Genomic DNA, 14,640 nt, shown 5'->3' on the forward strand with positions numbered 1-14,640 from the left:
GTAAGAGCTTGACAAGAGACTAGGTTAATTTACACAGCAAGCAGAAATCTCTTAGGCTCCTATGGCATGATAACACATTTAAGTAAATCAGAGGAGGGTGGCTGGTGGAGGCTGAGGGATAAGGAAAGATCTCAAAGGTTTAGCATCTTCAGCTGGTCCTGGTCAGCTCAGCTGGTCTTTTCTCCCACAGAATTAGAACTCGTGGTTACAAGATATAGAAAATCTAATTAATTTAGTTTGACTTAACAGAAAAAATGAATTTATTAGCTTACATAATCAAAAAGTTCAGGAGTCTGGTCTAGCTCTGGGGGTGGCTGGATCCACAGTTTCAAATGAAGTCATTAAGACTTGGTCTCCATGTCCCAGCTTTGTTTCTCTCCTTTATACCCAAAATCAGCTTGGAAGTTTAGACTTAACTTTTTTTTTTTTTCTTTTTACCACCACACCTGCAGTATATGGAATCAAATCAGAACTGCAGCTGTGGCTTAGGCCATAGTCTGGCAATGGCAACATGGGATCCCAGCAGCATCTTTGACCTATGCAGCAGCTTATGCCAAAGCCCACCCCTTAACCCACTGAGCAAGGCTAGGAATCCAACTGCGTGCCCAGACCCTCACAGAGAGCATGTGGGGTCCTTAACCCGCTGAACTACAACAGGAGTTCCACTTGAGACTCATCCTGACAGAGTGCAGAGCAAAGCCAACTTTGCAGTGGCCTTGGCTGAAGGCTTTCCAAGGCCCCCTTCCCACCTGTAAGTAATTCCTTAAGAATGTTTCATCATTGAGCCTTTGACTGTCCCAAAGACCCTGCCTCTTCACATCTTGAACTTAACCCTGTCCTCCCAGTTGGGATCTCAGGAAGAGGGGGAGAGCTGGGGCCCCTGGACATTTGCCTGGAACAGGGCGTTTCTTCTGGCTGGAAACAGATAGCAGTGAGTGAAGGAAAGCCGATAAAGAAAGCACCTGGAGCTGTGGAAGGGGAGAGGACTACCAGGTATTTCGTGAGCGGTGACCAGCTAGCGAGGTGTGGCCAAGGGGCCCCTAGAAGGTGTCTGAGGCGGGGTCTGGCTACTCCTACTTAGCTCCCTGGACGCAGGGATCAATTAATAAGTTGGCACAGTCCTGGGCGTTCAATCCTGGGGGCCTAGGCTAGTCCAGGAGCCACGAGCCTCAATGATGGGTGAAGTAAGAAGGTAAGAAAAATTCAAGGGTGGTAAGGGAGAGAAGGCAGAGGATTCAGGCTTTGGGAACTGAAAGGAAAACCAAGTTCACATCGCACCCAACTTCAAACAGTGAGTCCTCTCCATTCCGCGAACGCGGGAGGCGGCGGCTCTGACAACCAGCTGCCCAGAGCTCGGAGAAGTCCGGGGAGAGACTCCCTCTCCCCGCAGGCTGCGGGCCGGGCCGCACGACGTCTGCGCAGAGGCGGGGGCCAGGCCGCGTGGTGTCAGGAGGGGGCGCTCGGGGCTCAGTCCTGAGCGAGGCGAAGCGGCGGGCACCGCGGAGCCCTGCCGAGAGGGAGGTCTGCAGCCTGGATTGGGGGCGTTTGAAACTTTGGCTGCGGTTCCGGGCTTGTCCTAGAAGGTGGGCAGGACTCCAGCTCCTGGTTCTTCTAGAGTCAGGTTCTCCCAGGGAGGGGACACACTGAACCATCTTAAGCCCAGCAGCGCTCAGAACCCCACATGGCGCTGCCAGTGGTTCCCCGCATCCGGTGCCCGCCCCTAAAGCCACCTTCCCTCCCACACAGCCCCAGCTGCCCGCCCTTAACCGCCACAGGGGCCTCTTCTGGGGAGGCCCAGTTGGGGTCCTCAGAGGTCCAGGAAGGTCTGGGGCATTTGGGTTAGAGTGTGTGTGTGCGTGTGTGTCCGTCCGTCCGTCCGTCCCCCTTCTGATTGGTACCACCAGGCTGATCTCAAGCTCTGTGGTTTTGTGGGGGGTTTTTTGTTTGTTTTTCTTTCCGTGACTCTTAAGCGGGAAGGAGAGGAGTTTGGACGTAAAAGCCTCAGCTTCCCCTTTCTTCTGCTCAAGTCTTAGTAAACTTTGTCAAGAGATCTACAAAGGTCAGGCGATCTGCAGAGATGGAAGGGAGAAATGGCCGAGATCTGCTGTGGGTGACGGCCCCAGGGAAGGCAGGTCAGAAGCTGGGAAGCTTGCAAACCCCGGGTGATGGGAGTGGGGAGGCTTTGCGTGCAAATCCTGGGGAATATTCTAGAAGCGGCTGGGCTCCTTCCTCCACCCTTGGCACCCACCCCTGCAGCACTGATGCTGAGGGCCCTTTCGACGCCTCTCTCTCAGGTAGACGCACCCAGAGACCAAAGTTCACATCCCCACCATATGGGACCTATTGCAGGTGTGCAGCTCTCTAGGTAAAATCTAAACATTTTTTCAGAAGTTTTATTTAAAAACTTGGGGACATGACAGAGAACAACAGGATAGACACTGGTATTTTGCCAGGGTTCTCAAACCAGAAATCAAGCTTGGGTTCTTCAGTTCAGTGGGTTCCCTCCAGCTTGTGGGATCCTGAGCAGGATACCCATACATATCCTCTCAGGCTCTTAACCCCCTCCCCCACTGCCTACTTCCTGTGGCTGAGGAGACACTGAGGCATCAGCACAGACCATGAGGCAGCCAGAGTGGGGAGCATCTGGTTAAACTCCGGAAGGAGGACTGAAAACCTGGGAGTTTGGGGGTTGGGAGGAATAGATGAAAAAAAAGGGGTGGGGAGGAGGCCACTGCCTTTGCTTCCTCCATTGTCAAGAAGCTGGGGGCCTGCCATTCCTCTGAGATGGGTCGGTCACAACTCAGATAAGAAATTAAGGGAACACCCCCCCTTGTGACTAGGCAATGGCTGCTTGTCTTCAGGGGGAGTTGGAAAACAGTCACACCTCAGACAGGGTAGCAGTAACCCCTGCAACAGAGGAGGTGGGGGAGATGGGTGCCCCAGTGTGCCAGGCCCTCCATCTCAGCTGGGTGCAGGCTGGCTGTTGGCGTAGGCCTGGTCTGGAAAGGAAGCCCGGGCTCTGCGGGTCTGGGCACACACTGAGGCGTAGAGCTCCGGCTCAGGACCTGAAGCCTGGGGCTCTGGCTCAGAGTCCAGCACCACCTCTGAGTACTTGATGGGGCTTGCAGGGCTGGGGATCCGGCCCTGAGGAGGCCGCAGCTGCAGACTGGTATAGCACATCACCTCTTCTGCAGCCTGGAGATGCAAGGCTGTTAGAAGTTCACTGGACCCTTGAAAAAAATCCCCCACTTCTTCCCGCCACAACTGACTCACCCTGGCAGAGCTTCCAGGTGTTGGTTCCTGTTGGTCTGGCCCTGGTTCTTGAGACAGCCGTCCTAGGACAGGCAACAGGAATCTGGTCACTTCTTGGTCCTCCCCCTGCACCTCTTCATCCCACCCACCCAGGACATGGCCACTGTGCCCCTTCCCTCTGTCACCTTCCTACCTGTCTGCAGATAATGCAGGTTCCCATACAGAGGGACTTCATCCACAGACTCACCAGACCTGCAACACAGAATTTAGGGGATCAGGGGACTTTGTGGTAAGGGGCATCAACCCATTTCTGTTGTCCGCTACTCACCTTCCCGGTCCTGGATGCCTCCTGCTCTGGCCTCTAGTCCACTGGGACAAGTGCACAGCCAGCGAGATGAGAAGTAGCAGCGTCACAGCCCCTAAGATGGCCCACAGTCCCCAGGCCGTGATCACAGAGGGGATTCCTGTGGATGTGAGAGGACGGGGGCTCTTACTGCCCAGCCTAACCCTCCAGGTCCCAGCAGGTGGGACATAGGGCCACGTGACCCCTGCCCCTGCCCCGCCCAGCTCACCAAGTGCTAACAGATCCGTGCAGTTATGACCTCTGCTCGGGACTGCTGGTGTGGAAGCTGGATTTGCCATCTTGCCCAGAGTCGAGGGTCAGCCTGATTTATGGCTTGACAGCTGCAGCAGCCCCCTTTACTCCCACCCCTCCCTGAGCCTGGCCTCCACAGCGCAGCATCTCCAGTACCGGTGGCAGTGGCCAAGTCGCTGGTTTCCGGGGAGGAAGGGGGAGGGGAGGGATGAGTGAAAGAACAAAGACACCGCCCTGTGCCTGCACCTGCGCCAGCCACCCAGCAGCTCCTAAGCTTCCGCCCCCCCCCCCCCCGCCCCCGGCGTGGCCCTGTACCCACTTCAGCCAGAGAGGAGGCAAGCCTGAGTTAGCTGAGCAACTGGGCAGGTGAGGTCGTGACCCTGAGGTGGGCAGAAGTACAATGAGGCAGGACCAACAAGACAAGAAAGCCAGGCCTTATGAGATTCCTTTCTGCCACAGGATGTCTGCCTTTTCTCTCCAAACCTTTGAATCCCATGGCAGGGAACAAAGGATGTAGTCCTCAGTGAGCGTGCTATAAAGTGGAGTGGGGTGAGGAGGCCCCCTGGTGCCTACAATCCTACCACACCCTAAGGCTGACTCCCTGGGGCATATGTTAAGATGACACTTGTCTGTTATTACTGGTATAATAGTTTGGAGGATAGAGGAAGCTTAATTCCCTCCTCCTGGGCCACTTCATCCAAACTGTCTATCTCAAAAGTTGAATTAAAGAAACCTCTGTCCCAGTCCTTGCCTGGGAAACAGCCCTGCCTTCCACTTCTTCCCTTCAGGGAGCAAAGGAGTACCTGCCCTGCCCAGAGACAGCCCAACCACATGGGAGGCTATTGATGTGGGAAGAGGATTTTAAGTTCCAAATACAAACCTTACACCAGAGGTCAGAGAAATGTTTTGTCTGGCCCATACAATGCTTAAATTTTTTTTTTTGAATCATTGCAGTGGTGTGCCAAGGATGGGGGTGGCAGGAGAGGTCCTGCCCCCTCCAGTTGCAGGCGGTAAGAGGGTATTGTCTGCAGAGAATTTCAAACGAAAACTGACTAAAAATCAGTCTCAAAGATTTTTTTTTTCTTTTGGGGGCCACACCTGCAGCATGTGGAAGTTCCCAGGCTAGGGGTCCAGTCAGAGCTACAGCTGCTGGCCTACACCACAGCCACAGCAACGCCAAATCTGAGCCATGTCTGTGCCCTACACCACAGCTCACGGAAATGCTGGATCCTTAACCCACTGATCGAGGCAGGGATCGCACCTGCATCCTCATGGATACTAGTCGGATTCATTTCTGCTGAGCCACAGTGGGAACTCCAAAGTCAGTCTTCTTTTTATCGCCATGTTCTAGCGATTCTAAAAAAGGTCAATGACAAAGTATTCCTTTCAGAAAAATATTTTGTAGATCTACGTTCTTAACTTGCTGTGGTTACTGATGAGTTTTAATACTATATAAGCTTCAAATGAGCACATTTGTATTGTAATCTACAAAATGGAAGTTCATCTGTAGAACTCCTAGTTATACAACTTGCTCCTATCATAAGCAGGATGCCACAGGATGTCTGCCTTTTCTCTCCAAACCTTTGAATCCCATGGCAGGGAACAGAGGATGCAGGTTCATCTACATGTGTTTTTATATCTAGAATTAGTTCTTAAAAATTTGGAATTGGAGTTCCCACCATGGTGCAGTGGGTTAAAAACCCAACTGCAGTGGCTCGGGTCACTGGAGTTTTGGGTTCGATCTCCCACCCTGTGCAGTAGGTTAAAGGATCCGGCAGCTGCAGCTCGGATTCAGTCCCTGGCTCGAGAACTTCCATATGCTGGGGGTGAGGCTGTAAAAAAATAATTTAAAAAATTTAAAATTTGGAATTGTTCTTTGATTTGGCCGCAGTTTTTGTCTCCAACTCCTATGATACTACATATTCCTGCATTTAACCAGTAGATTTAAAATAAACAATAGGAGTTCCCGTCGTGGCGCAGTGGTTAAGGAATCCGACTAGGAACCATGAGGTTGCGGGTGCGGTCCTTGCCCTTGCTCAGTGGGTTAATGATCCGGCGTTGCCGTGAGCTGTGGTGTAGGTTGCAGACGCGGCTTGGATCCCGCATTGCTGTGGCTCTGGCGTAGGCCGGTGGCTACAGCTCCGATTCGACCCCTAGCCTGGGAACCTCCATATGCCGTGGGAGCGGCCCAAAGAAATAGCAAAAAGACAAAAAACAAACAAACAAAAAAAAAAAACCAATAATCGCATAGTGATTGAAAAGTCAAATTAAGCTTGAGTTACTTTAATTCTGTTCTAGGTGACCACATCATTTTTACTTATATTGAAAATTTCTGGAACTTATTGTAAAGTGGAATTTTTATGAATATCTCCCAGACATCCTATGTTTAAGACTTTCTTTTCCTAGCAATTTTTTGTCTGTTGCTTCCTGTGAAAGAAACTTTTTTTTCTTTTTCCACCACACCATCAGCATATGAAAGTTCCCTTGGCCAAGGATCAAATCTGAGCGGGAGCTGCAACAACACTGGATCGTTAACCCACAGCTCTGGGCAGGGGCTCCAGCTGGCACCTCCACAGAGACAAGCCAGATCAATAAGCCACTGTGCCACACAGGGAACTCCTGAAAGAAATTTTTCAAAATAAAAATAAAAGATACTCTTTAATCAACTATGAGTGAAGACTGACAAGTCTAGCTATATTTCTCTTGAATATGAATATGCAAAAATTACTTTTGACAAATTTGCGGAAGTTAACTTTTTAAAAAAATTAGTGGAGTTCCTGCCATGGCTCAGTGATAACAAAAAAAAAAAAAAAATAAGGAAAAGAAAGAAAGTAATATTATTCACCACTCAGGTTAATATGTAGGTATACATTTTTTGCTCATTTCTCAAAAAATACTGTAACTAAGAAATGTTAACCCATTACCCTTTCTTATATATTTTTAATTTTTTTGTCTTTCTAGGGCTACACCTGTCGCATATGGAGGTTCCCAGGCTAGGAGCTGAATGGGCCTACACCACAGCCACAGCAACATGGGATCCCAAGCCACATCTGCTACCTATGCCACAGCTCATGCCAACACACAATCCTTAACTCACTGAGTGAGATCAGGGATTGAACCCGACACCTCATGGTTACTAGTTGGATTCATTTTCGTTGCACCACAACAGGAACTCTGAAGAGGAGACGTTTTAAAAATGATCCACCCAGGTGTTAAATATGCTAAGTATGCCACTGATTCCTCGTCATCATTTTTTGTCTTTTGAGGGTCGCACCCGAAGCATATGGAAATTCCCGCGCTAGGGGTCAAATCGGAGCTACAGATGCTAGCCTAAGCATAGCAAGGCCAGATCTCTAACCCACTAAGCGAGGCTAGGGATTGAACCTGCATCCTCATGGATCCTCAGGTTTGTTATAACTGAGCCACAACGGGAACTCTTTCGTCATCATTTTAAAACTGAGAGATTTCCAGTTTTTAAAATCCTGATTTGTTGATCCTTTTTGGGAAAAAGTCAGAAGAGCTGGGACTAGTAGGTCCGAGTTCCATAAAGACAAAAATCAGCCAGGGGCGTTTGTCCAGCTCAAACCACTTACATTGATTATGTCAAGGTTTGGACTCCTCCGCTCTGCAACCCAGGCTGCTGCCTCTGAGTGGTCTGCTAGAAGTGACAGCTCCCCTGAGTGCAGGTGTCTCCTGCCGTGCCCTGCCCCTGTTCTTTTCTGGAAAGACAAGAAGTTACACACGCAATTCTTTTTTTTTTTTTTTTTGGCCCTCCTCCTACTTGTATTTCGTTCATTTATTTAACACACGTGTACCTCATTCATTTACTACACACACACCAATTGCTTGCTTGTGTGCCAAGCTCTGGATATACAAATATGAGCGGATAACAGTTTCTTTCCTTAAAAAGCTCTGGGGGTAATTAGAAAGATGACCCCATGCGCCCTAGACAGCTGAAAGACAGTGTGGAGCTGTCGCAGAGCAGGACCCTATGAGGTCTTCCCAGCATGGACCCCCACTCACGTCCTCCATCTGCCTTTTTGACTATAGAAAAACTGTAGTCAAAGAATCAGAGAAGTGAGAAAATAGAAAGAGGAAAACAAGACGTAATAATAGTTTAGCCATTCAACAAAGTCAAGGACTGTTAGTTCTTCCTCAAGGACTATAGATAGTATTCTGAGCTGTGTCCTTGGAGCTGTTTTGCATATGCTGAAGCCCCCAAGGGGTATGATGCCCACAAGCACAATGATCTCAGACTAGTTTGAACCAGAAGGTTGATGATGCTGACTCCCAGTTACCTCGCCAGCAACCAATCAGGAAAATGTCCACGAGCTGAGCATGGCCTGCTCCCCAAACACCACACGACTCCTCACTAATGCCCTCCAAGGAGGACAAAGGCCTTGAGGCACTAGCCTGCCCTGTTCCATCTTCGCCTGGCAGTTAAAGCTACTTTTTCTGTTTCCTCCAACTCTGTCTCCACCCTTCTCTTTGGCATCAGGTACAGAGGCAGCTGAATTTCAGCAGCAGGACGAAGGAAAACTATCCAAGTTGGCCTGGAGAAGTCCTGGAAGGCAAGGAGCAGGAAGAGCTCTGGTATCTGTTGCTGTGAGGCAGATGATAGAGAGACTGACAGAAAAGCATTGAGGAGTTCCCGTCGTGGCGCAGTGGTTAAGGAATCCGACTAGGAACCATGAGGTTGTGGGTTCGGTCCTTGCCCTTGCTCAGTGGGTTAACGATCCGGCGTTGCCGTGAGCTGTGGTGTAGGTTGCAGACGCGGCTCGGATCCTGCGTTGCTGTGGCTCTGGCGTAGGCCGGTGGCTACAGCTCCGATTCGACCCCTAGCCTGGGAACCTCCATATGCCGTGGGAGCAGCCCAAGAAGCAGCAAAAAGACAAAAAAAAAAAAAAAAAGCATTGACATCTCTTCCCAGCCTCTTACCTGATTACTAACAACTTTCCTGAATCTTAGTTTCTTCATTCTTTAGAAGAGTTTATATTTGCCTGTTGGGTTGTTTTGAACACATTAATTTCATTTAACAAGGATTCACTGATGGGATTGGCACATTGGCATATTGTATGTGGAATGGATCATCAACGAGGACCTGCTGTATAGCACAGAGAATTGTACCCAATATTCTGTAATAACCTATATGGGAAAAACCTGGGGAAAAAAGGATATGTATATGTATAACTGAATCATTTTTCTGTATAGCAGAAATTACTACAATACTGTAAATGAACTATAATTCAATAAAAATTTAAATTAGTGAAAAAAAAAAAAAAGGATTCACTGAGTGCCTGTTAGCACCAGGTGCTCTGCTAGGCAATAGGAATAACATGGTTAAAAAAAGAGCTATGGCCCCTGCTCTCATGGAATTTACATTCTAGAGTATTTTCATTTTATAATTGCATTGATTTTAATTAAAACGGATTTTTCCAGCTTTATTGAGACATAATTGACATATAGTAATGACTTGAAGAAAGTAGAATAGCTGCAATAATGCATAAGAAGTTGACCTAAGTGTTCTGTATAGAACATGCACATACAGTGAGTAAGATTTGAAAATTCTGTTGTCTTTGTGCAGAAAGGAGGTGAGTGGCAGGCAGCGGAATATCTGGTAGAAAGATAATATAATCTCAAGTGCCTGGCAAAATAGTAGCTACTCAAATTAAAATCACAGTTTTAAGCACTTTTCTTGGAATACCCCCATTTATTCATCATAACAACTCTCATTATCTCCATTCCTGAGTGGAAACAGATTAAGTAATTTGCCCAAAGTAGGGGAGGCAGGATTATAGCCCAGGTAATCGGAGTTCAAATTAGGCACTTGCCAGGTGGAGGAGGGAAACAGGAAGCCATTGTGGGAAAGGGGAATCGCTAAAACAAACAAACAGAATTCCGGGCTTTCTATCCTGTTCCACTGATCTATATGTCTGTCTTTGTGCCAGTACCTTATGGTTTTGATGATTGTTGCTTTGTAGTATAGTCTGAAGTCAGGGAGCCTGATTCTTTCAGCTCCATTTTTCTTTCTCAGGCTATCTTTGGCTATTCTGGGTCTTTTGTGCTTCCAAACAAACTTTAAACTATTTTGTTCGAGTTCTGTGAAAAACGTCCTTGGTAATTTAATAGTGATTGCGTTGAATCTGTAGATTGCCTTGGGTAGTATAGTCATTTTGATAGCATTGAGTCTTCCAATCCAAGAGCATGATATGTCTTTCCATCTATTTGTGTCATCTTTGATTTCTTTCATCAGTGTCTTATAGTTTTCAGAATATAGGTATTTTGTCTCTTTAGGTAGGTTTACTCCTAGGTATTTTATTCTTTTGGATGCAATGGTAAATGGGATTGCTTCCCTAATTTCTGTTTCTGATCTTTCATTGTTAGTGTATAAAGATGCTGTTGATTTCTGCAACATCTTCTCAGATCCACCTCTTAGAGTAATGTCAGTAAAAACAAAACTAGGAGTTGCCATCGTGGCACAGTGGTTAACTAAATCCAACTAGGAACCATGAGGTTGCAGGTTCGATCCCTGGCCTTGCTCAGTGGGTTAAGGATCCAGCATTGCTGTGAGCTGTGGTGTAGGCCGGTGGCTACAGCTCCAATTCGACCCCTAGCCTGGGAACCTACATATGCCCCAGGAAGCGGCCCTAGAAAAAGGCAAAAAAGATTTTTCTCCCATTTGTAAAGACACGGAAACAACCTAGATGTCCATCGACAGAGGAGTGGATCAAGAAGACAGGGTACATATACACAATGGAATATTACTCAGCCATTAAAAGGAATGAAATACTGGCATTTTTAGCAACATGAGTGGACCTAGAAATGATCATGCTAAGTGAAGTCAGTCATACAATGAGACACCAACATCAAATGCTTTCACTGACATGTGGAATCTGAAAAAAGGACAGAATGAACTTCTGTGCAGAACAGATATTGACTCACAGCCTTTGAAAAACTTAAGCATTTGCAAGGGAGACAGTTGGGGGGGTAGAGGATGTGCTGGGGTTGTGGGCTGGAAATCCTATAAAAGTGGATTGTGACGATCATTGTACAACTATAAATGTAATAAATCCATTGAGCAATAATTTTCTTTAAAAAAATAACCACCTTGTTACCTTCCAGAAAGGATTAAAATCAGCCGTGCTGAGAATGAGCCCCGTGTGGTTGGTGCGCGGAAGCGCACTGCCTGTGTAACTATTTCAGCTGACGGATGACATCCCTGCCACACGCCGCTCGGCGAAATCGCTTCTTAGCGGATTAACCGTGAGGTGCAGGGACAGTCTATGTGCAGGCGCACATGGCACTCTCTGCCTGAGGTCCGGGGACTTTCCCCTAGGCGTAAATAAGGAACTAGTCCCCCGTTTGTAGCCTAGGAAACAGGCCTTCAGCACGAGCTTCACTGGTGGGTGGTCTCCTGTAACCTTTTATAGCTGGAAGAAAAAATTTATTTTATGGTTAGGGTGAGGATGTGGGCTAGTGTAGGAAACCACTTTATCGCATACTCTTCTAAGGTTTTAAGCTTCCGGACACTTTCTGGCTAACTGAATCCCTAAATGGAGATAAGAAATGAACTAATTTCTAAAATAAACTAAGCTGGGCTCCCGGTCCTATGCAAATAAATCCTGGCCCCGCCCATACGCTAGGTGGGCGTGACCTTCCAGGAAGGCCCCGAGCGGAACGGGCTCCGGGGCGCGGGTGCGCGTGCGCATGGGCGCGTGCGGCCAACGCCGGCGCCTCCCAGGTTCTCCCGTGGTCCGCCTGCAATGGCGAGCGTGGTCTCGCTAGCGGGTGCGGTGGGGCTGCTACTTATGTCTGCGCTGCCTGAGGTCCTCGGAGACCGCTCCAGCCCCGACCGCCCGGCACACCCAGGTACCACCGAGGTCTGTTAGAGGGAGGCAGGGACTGCCTACCGGCCCCAACCCCCAGCTCTACTGACCCGCCTCTGCCCTCCTCAGGAGACGCCGCCCAGGTCGGCCCCGAGGCCACAGAACTCCGGCGGCGGTCGCCGCCGCGCAAGGATCAGCGCGACCCAGCTCGAGCCGGGGCGTTGCCCTTGGGGGCGCTGTACACCGCGGCCGTCGTGGCTTTTGTGCTGTACAAGTGTTTGCAGGTGCGGGACGACGAGAGGAGGGAGGGGATGCCCGGGTTCTGAATCTCCCGTTGGGTCCCTATGGTACCAAGAACAAGACTCATTTTCCTGTCAATCTGTAAAGTGAAGACCTGAGTCCTCTGGGTTTCCAGCCTTATGGGATTATTTTGAGTAGCTATCGAGGTAATGGATGTGAATGGCATTTGATAAATTGTAAATAAATAATGACCATCCCATTTAATCCTCCCATCAATCCAATGTAGGGGTTAGTCACTTGCTCAAGGTCACCCAGAGCTAGTAACTGGTGGAACTGGGACTTGAACCCAGCGACTGTCCATACTACAGTGAGTGCGGTTCCTGGTAAGATTCCAACCTTGGCACGAGCCCCTGATTACTTAGCCAAAGTGTTTTTAGAGTTCGAGGTACCAAGCAGTCTCAAGTTCTCCTTGGGAAGGAGGCTCTGAAATGTGAACTGATAGTACATTTTGGTAGATTCAAACTGTTGAAATGGAAAGTAGTACCTCCCAGGGCTCTGACTTTAGCCGTATCACTTAATTGCATTGGGAAATAGAGGGCTGAGCCAATTTGGAGATAGGAAACTAGGAAGGATAGCTAACCATGATTCATAATAGACTGGACAAGCTAGGATGAGGGACTGAATATAATGATGAAATTCAACATAGATAGATAATAATTTTTTTTTTTTTGTATTTTCTAGGGCCACACCCACGGCATATGGAGGTTCCTAGGCTAGGGGTCTAATCAGAGCTGTAGCCTTCAGCCTACTTCAGAGCCGCAGCAACCCCAGATCTGAGCTGAATCTGCGACCTACACCACAGCTCACGGCAATGCCGGATCCTTAACCCACTGAGCGAGGCCAGGGATCAAACCTGCAACCTCACGGTTCCTAGTCAGATTTGCCAATGGCTGAGCCACGAGGGGAACTCCAGATAATAAATTCTATTCTTGGACCCAAATATAGTCTGGAAGAAACATAATTTAACAGCAATTTATTGATTAATAAGGTTCAGTTGTGTGATGTGACAGCCCACTTCCCAAATCAATGCTAGGAAGAAGGTATTTTGTTCTTTATCTTCTGATTAGAACCCTGCGGGGGAATTCTATTGAGGGCACAACTTTAAGAGCACTATATCCCTTTTTTTTTTTCTTTTTTTGCTTTTTAGGGCCGCACCCAAGGCATGTGGAGGTTTCCAGGCTAGGGGTCGAGTAGGAGCTACAGCTGCTGGCCTACAGCATAGCAATGCAGAATCCGAGCAGCATCTAGGACCTACACTACAGCTCAGGGCAACGCCAGATCCCACTGAGCGAGGTCAGGGATCAAACCTGCAACCTGATGGTTCCTAGTCGTGTTCATTAACCACTGAGCCACGAACTCCCAGCACGATATACTCTTTAAACAAATCAAAGTAAAGCTACCAGAGAAAACCATGTTAAATGAGCATTGACTGAGAAAGACTGGCACTATTAAACCAGAGAAGACATGAGAAAGTGGGTAGGGGGATATTGTGTTGAAAAGATATGATTTTGGAAGGCTCTGATCAGCTCCATAATCAGATACATGAAGGACAGTTTTTGGCACTGTATGTAAATTAATAACCAGAGCTTTATCAAACTGGAGAAAACTGCTCCTTCCTGGAGGTGTTTCCGTAGACTGAATGACCATTTTTTGGGGTTACTGACATGTTGCTTCCTGACCTGGGTAAGGAGCTAGACTAGATGTGATTGTGACTCTCTGAGGTTAAAAACTCACTTGCTTTTGCTGCCTGAAATTCTCCTCCTCCTACTGGCTTTGGAAACTGAGGTTATGGAGAACCGTGTTGCTGCAGTGTTGTCCTTTCCTTTTTCCATGGCAGGGGAAAGATGAGGCTGCTGTTCTCCAAGAGGAGGCAGGCAAGAAGGAATCATTGCAGTCAGGTGGGTTTTGCAGAAGTCTGTGCTTGGTGGGGGATTAGGGGACAGAAAGTCAGTAACCATTGCTCTCCTTTTCTCCCCTGCACCAGAGCAACAGCTGGTCCAGCTGACACAACAGCTGGCCCAGACAGAGCAACACCTGAATAGTCTGATGGCCCAGCTGGACCCCCTTTTTGAGCGGTAAGGAGAGCAACGACCCTGTGGCCAGGGGAACTTGTAGGTGGGAGAGGTGGGGACAGAGATTGGGCAGCCTCTGAGCAGACATATCTGCAGTGTGACTACCCTGGCTGGAGCCCAGCAGGAGCTTCTGCACATGAAGCTACAGACCATCCACCAGCTGCTACAAGAGAACAAGCCAAACAAGGGTGTGGAGGTTCCAGAACCAGGTACAGGGTGGGGAGGTGAGATCTGGTGGAGGTAGAGGCAAAGCCACTGAAACTGGAGCATGCCTAATCTTCCCCATCACAGAGGCCCGCATACCCTTTTCTAAGAAGTTATGTATAGAGGAGGACGAAGAAGAGGCTGGTGACAGTCAGGCCCAGGAGGAGCCCCTCAACTGGAGCACAGGGACAAGGAACCTAGCTACTCCCAGGGAAATGGAGCAGGGCCTAAGGAGAAGATGCAGGAAAGCTGCAGCAGAGGGCCCCAGTCACAGCCCCCACTGGGAGGGAGGGGCAACAGCTGATGGTTTAGTAAAACAGAGTCTGTTCTTGTGAATGGATGTGCCTGTGTGCTTTTTCCATTTCAGCTGGTCACACAAACACACACATCC

General features: G+C 48.6%; 2 protein-coding genes across 2 annotated transcripts; one reads left to right on the forward strand and one right to left on the reverse strand.

The window, feature by feature from the left end:
- Nucleotides 1-2,366: 2,366 nt before the first annotated feature.
- On the reverse strand, nt 2,367-4,030 carry SIT1 (signaling threshold regulating transmembrane adaptor 1). Its single transcript, XM_047767868.1, has 5 exons — nt 3,825-4,030; nt 3,581-3,716; nt 3,446-3,504; nt 3,274-3,335; nt 2,367-3,195 (listed from the first exon to the last, which is right to left on the reverse strand). Exons 1-5 carry the CDS (start codon nt 3,892-3,894, stop codon nt 2,962-2,964), a joined length of 561 nt encoding a protein of 186 aa, XP_047623824.1. The 5' UTR covers nt 3,895-4,030; the 3' UTR covers nt 2,367-2,961.
- A 7,497-nt stretch (nt 4,031-11,527) lies between these two features.
- CCDC107 (coiled-coil domain containing 107) lies at nt 11,528-14,585 on the forward strand. The gene is made up of 6 exons (XM_047767889.1): nt 11,528-11,716; nt 11,803-11,957; nt 13,811-13,871; nt 13,958-14,048; nt 14,142-14,254; nt 14,337-14,585. Exons 1-6 carry the CDS (start codon nt 11,611-11,613, stop codon nt 14,582-14,584), a joined length of 774 nt encoding a protein of 257 aa, XP_047623845.1. The 5' UTR covers nt 11,528-11,610; the 3' UTR covers nt 14,585.
- Nucleotides 14,586-14,640: the final 55 nt, after the last annotated feature.

Source organism: Phacochoerus africanus, chromosome 2, assembly GCF_016906955.1.
Source record: "Phacochoerus africanus isolate WHEZ1 chromosome 2, ROS_Pafr_v1, whole genome shotgun sequence".
Taxonomy (NCBI): Eukaryota; Metazoa; Chordata; class Mammalia; order Artiodactyla; family Suidae; genus Phacochoerus; species Phacochoerus africanus.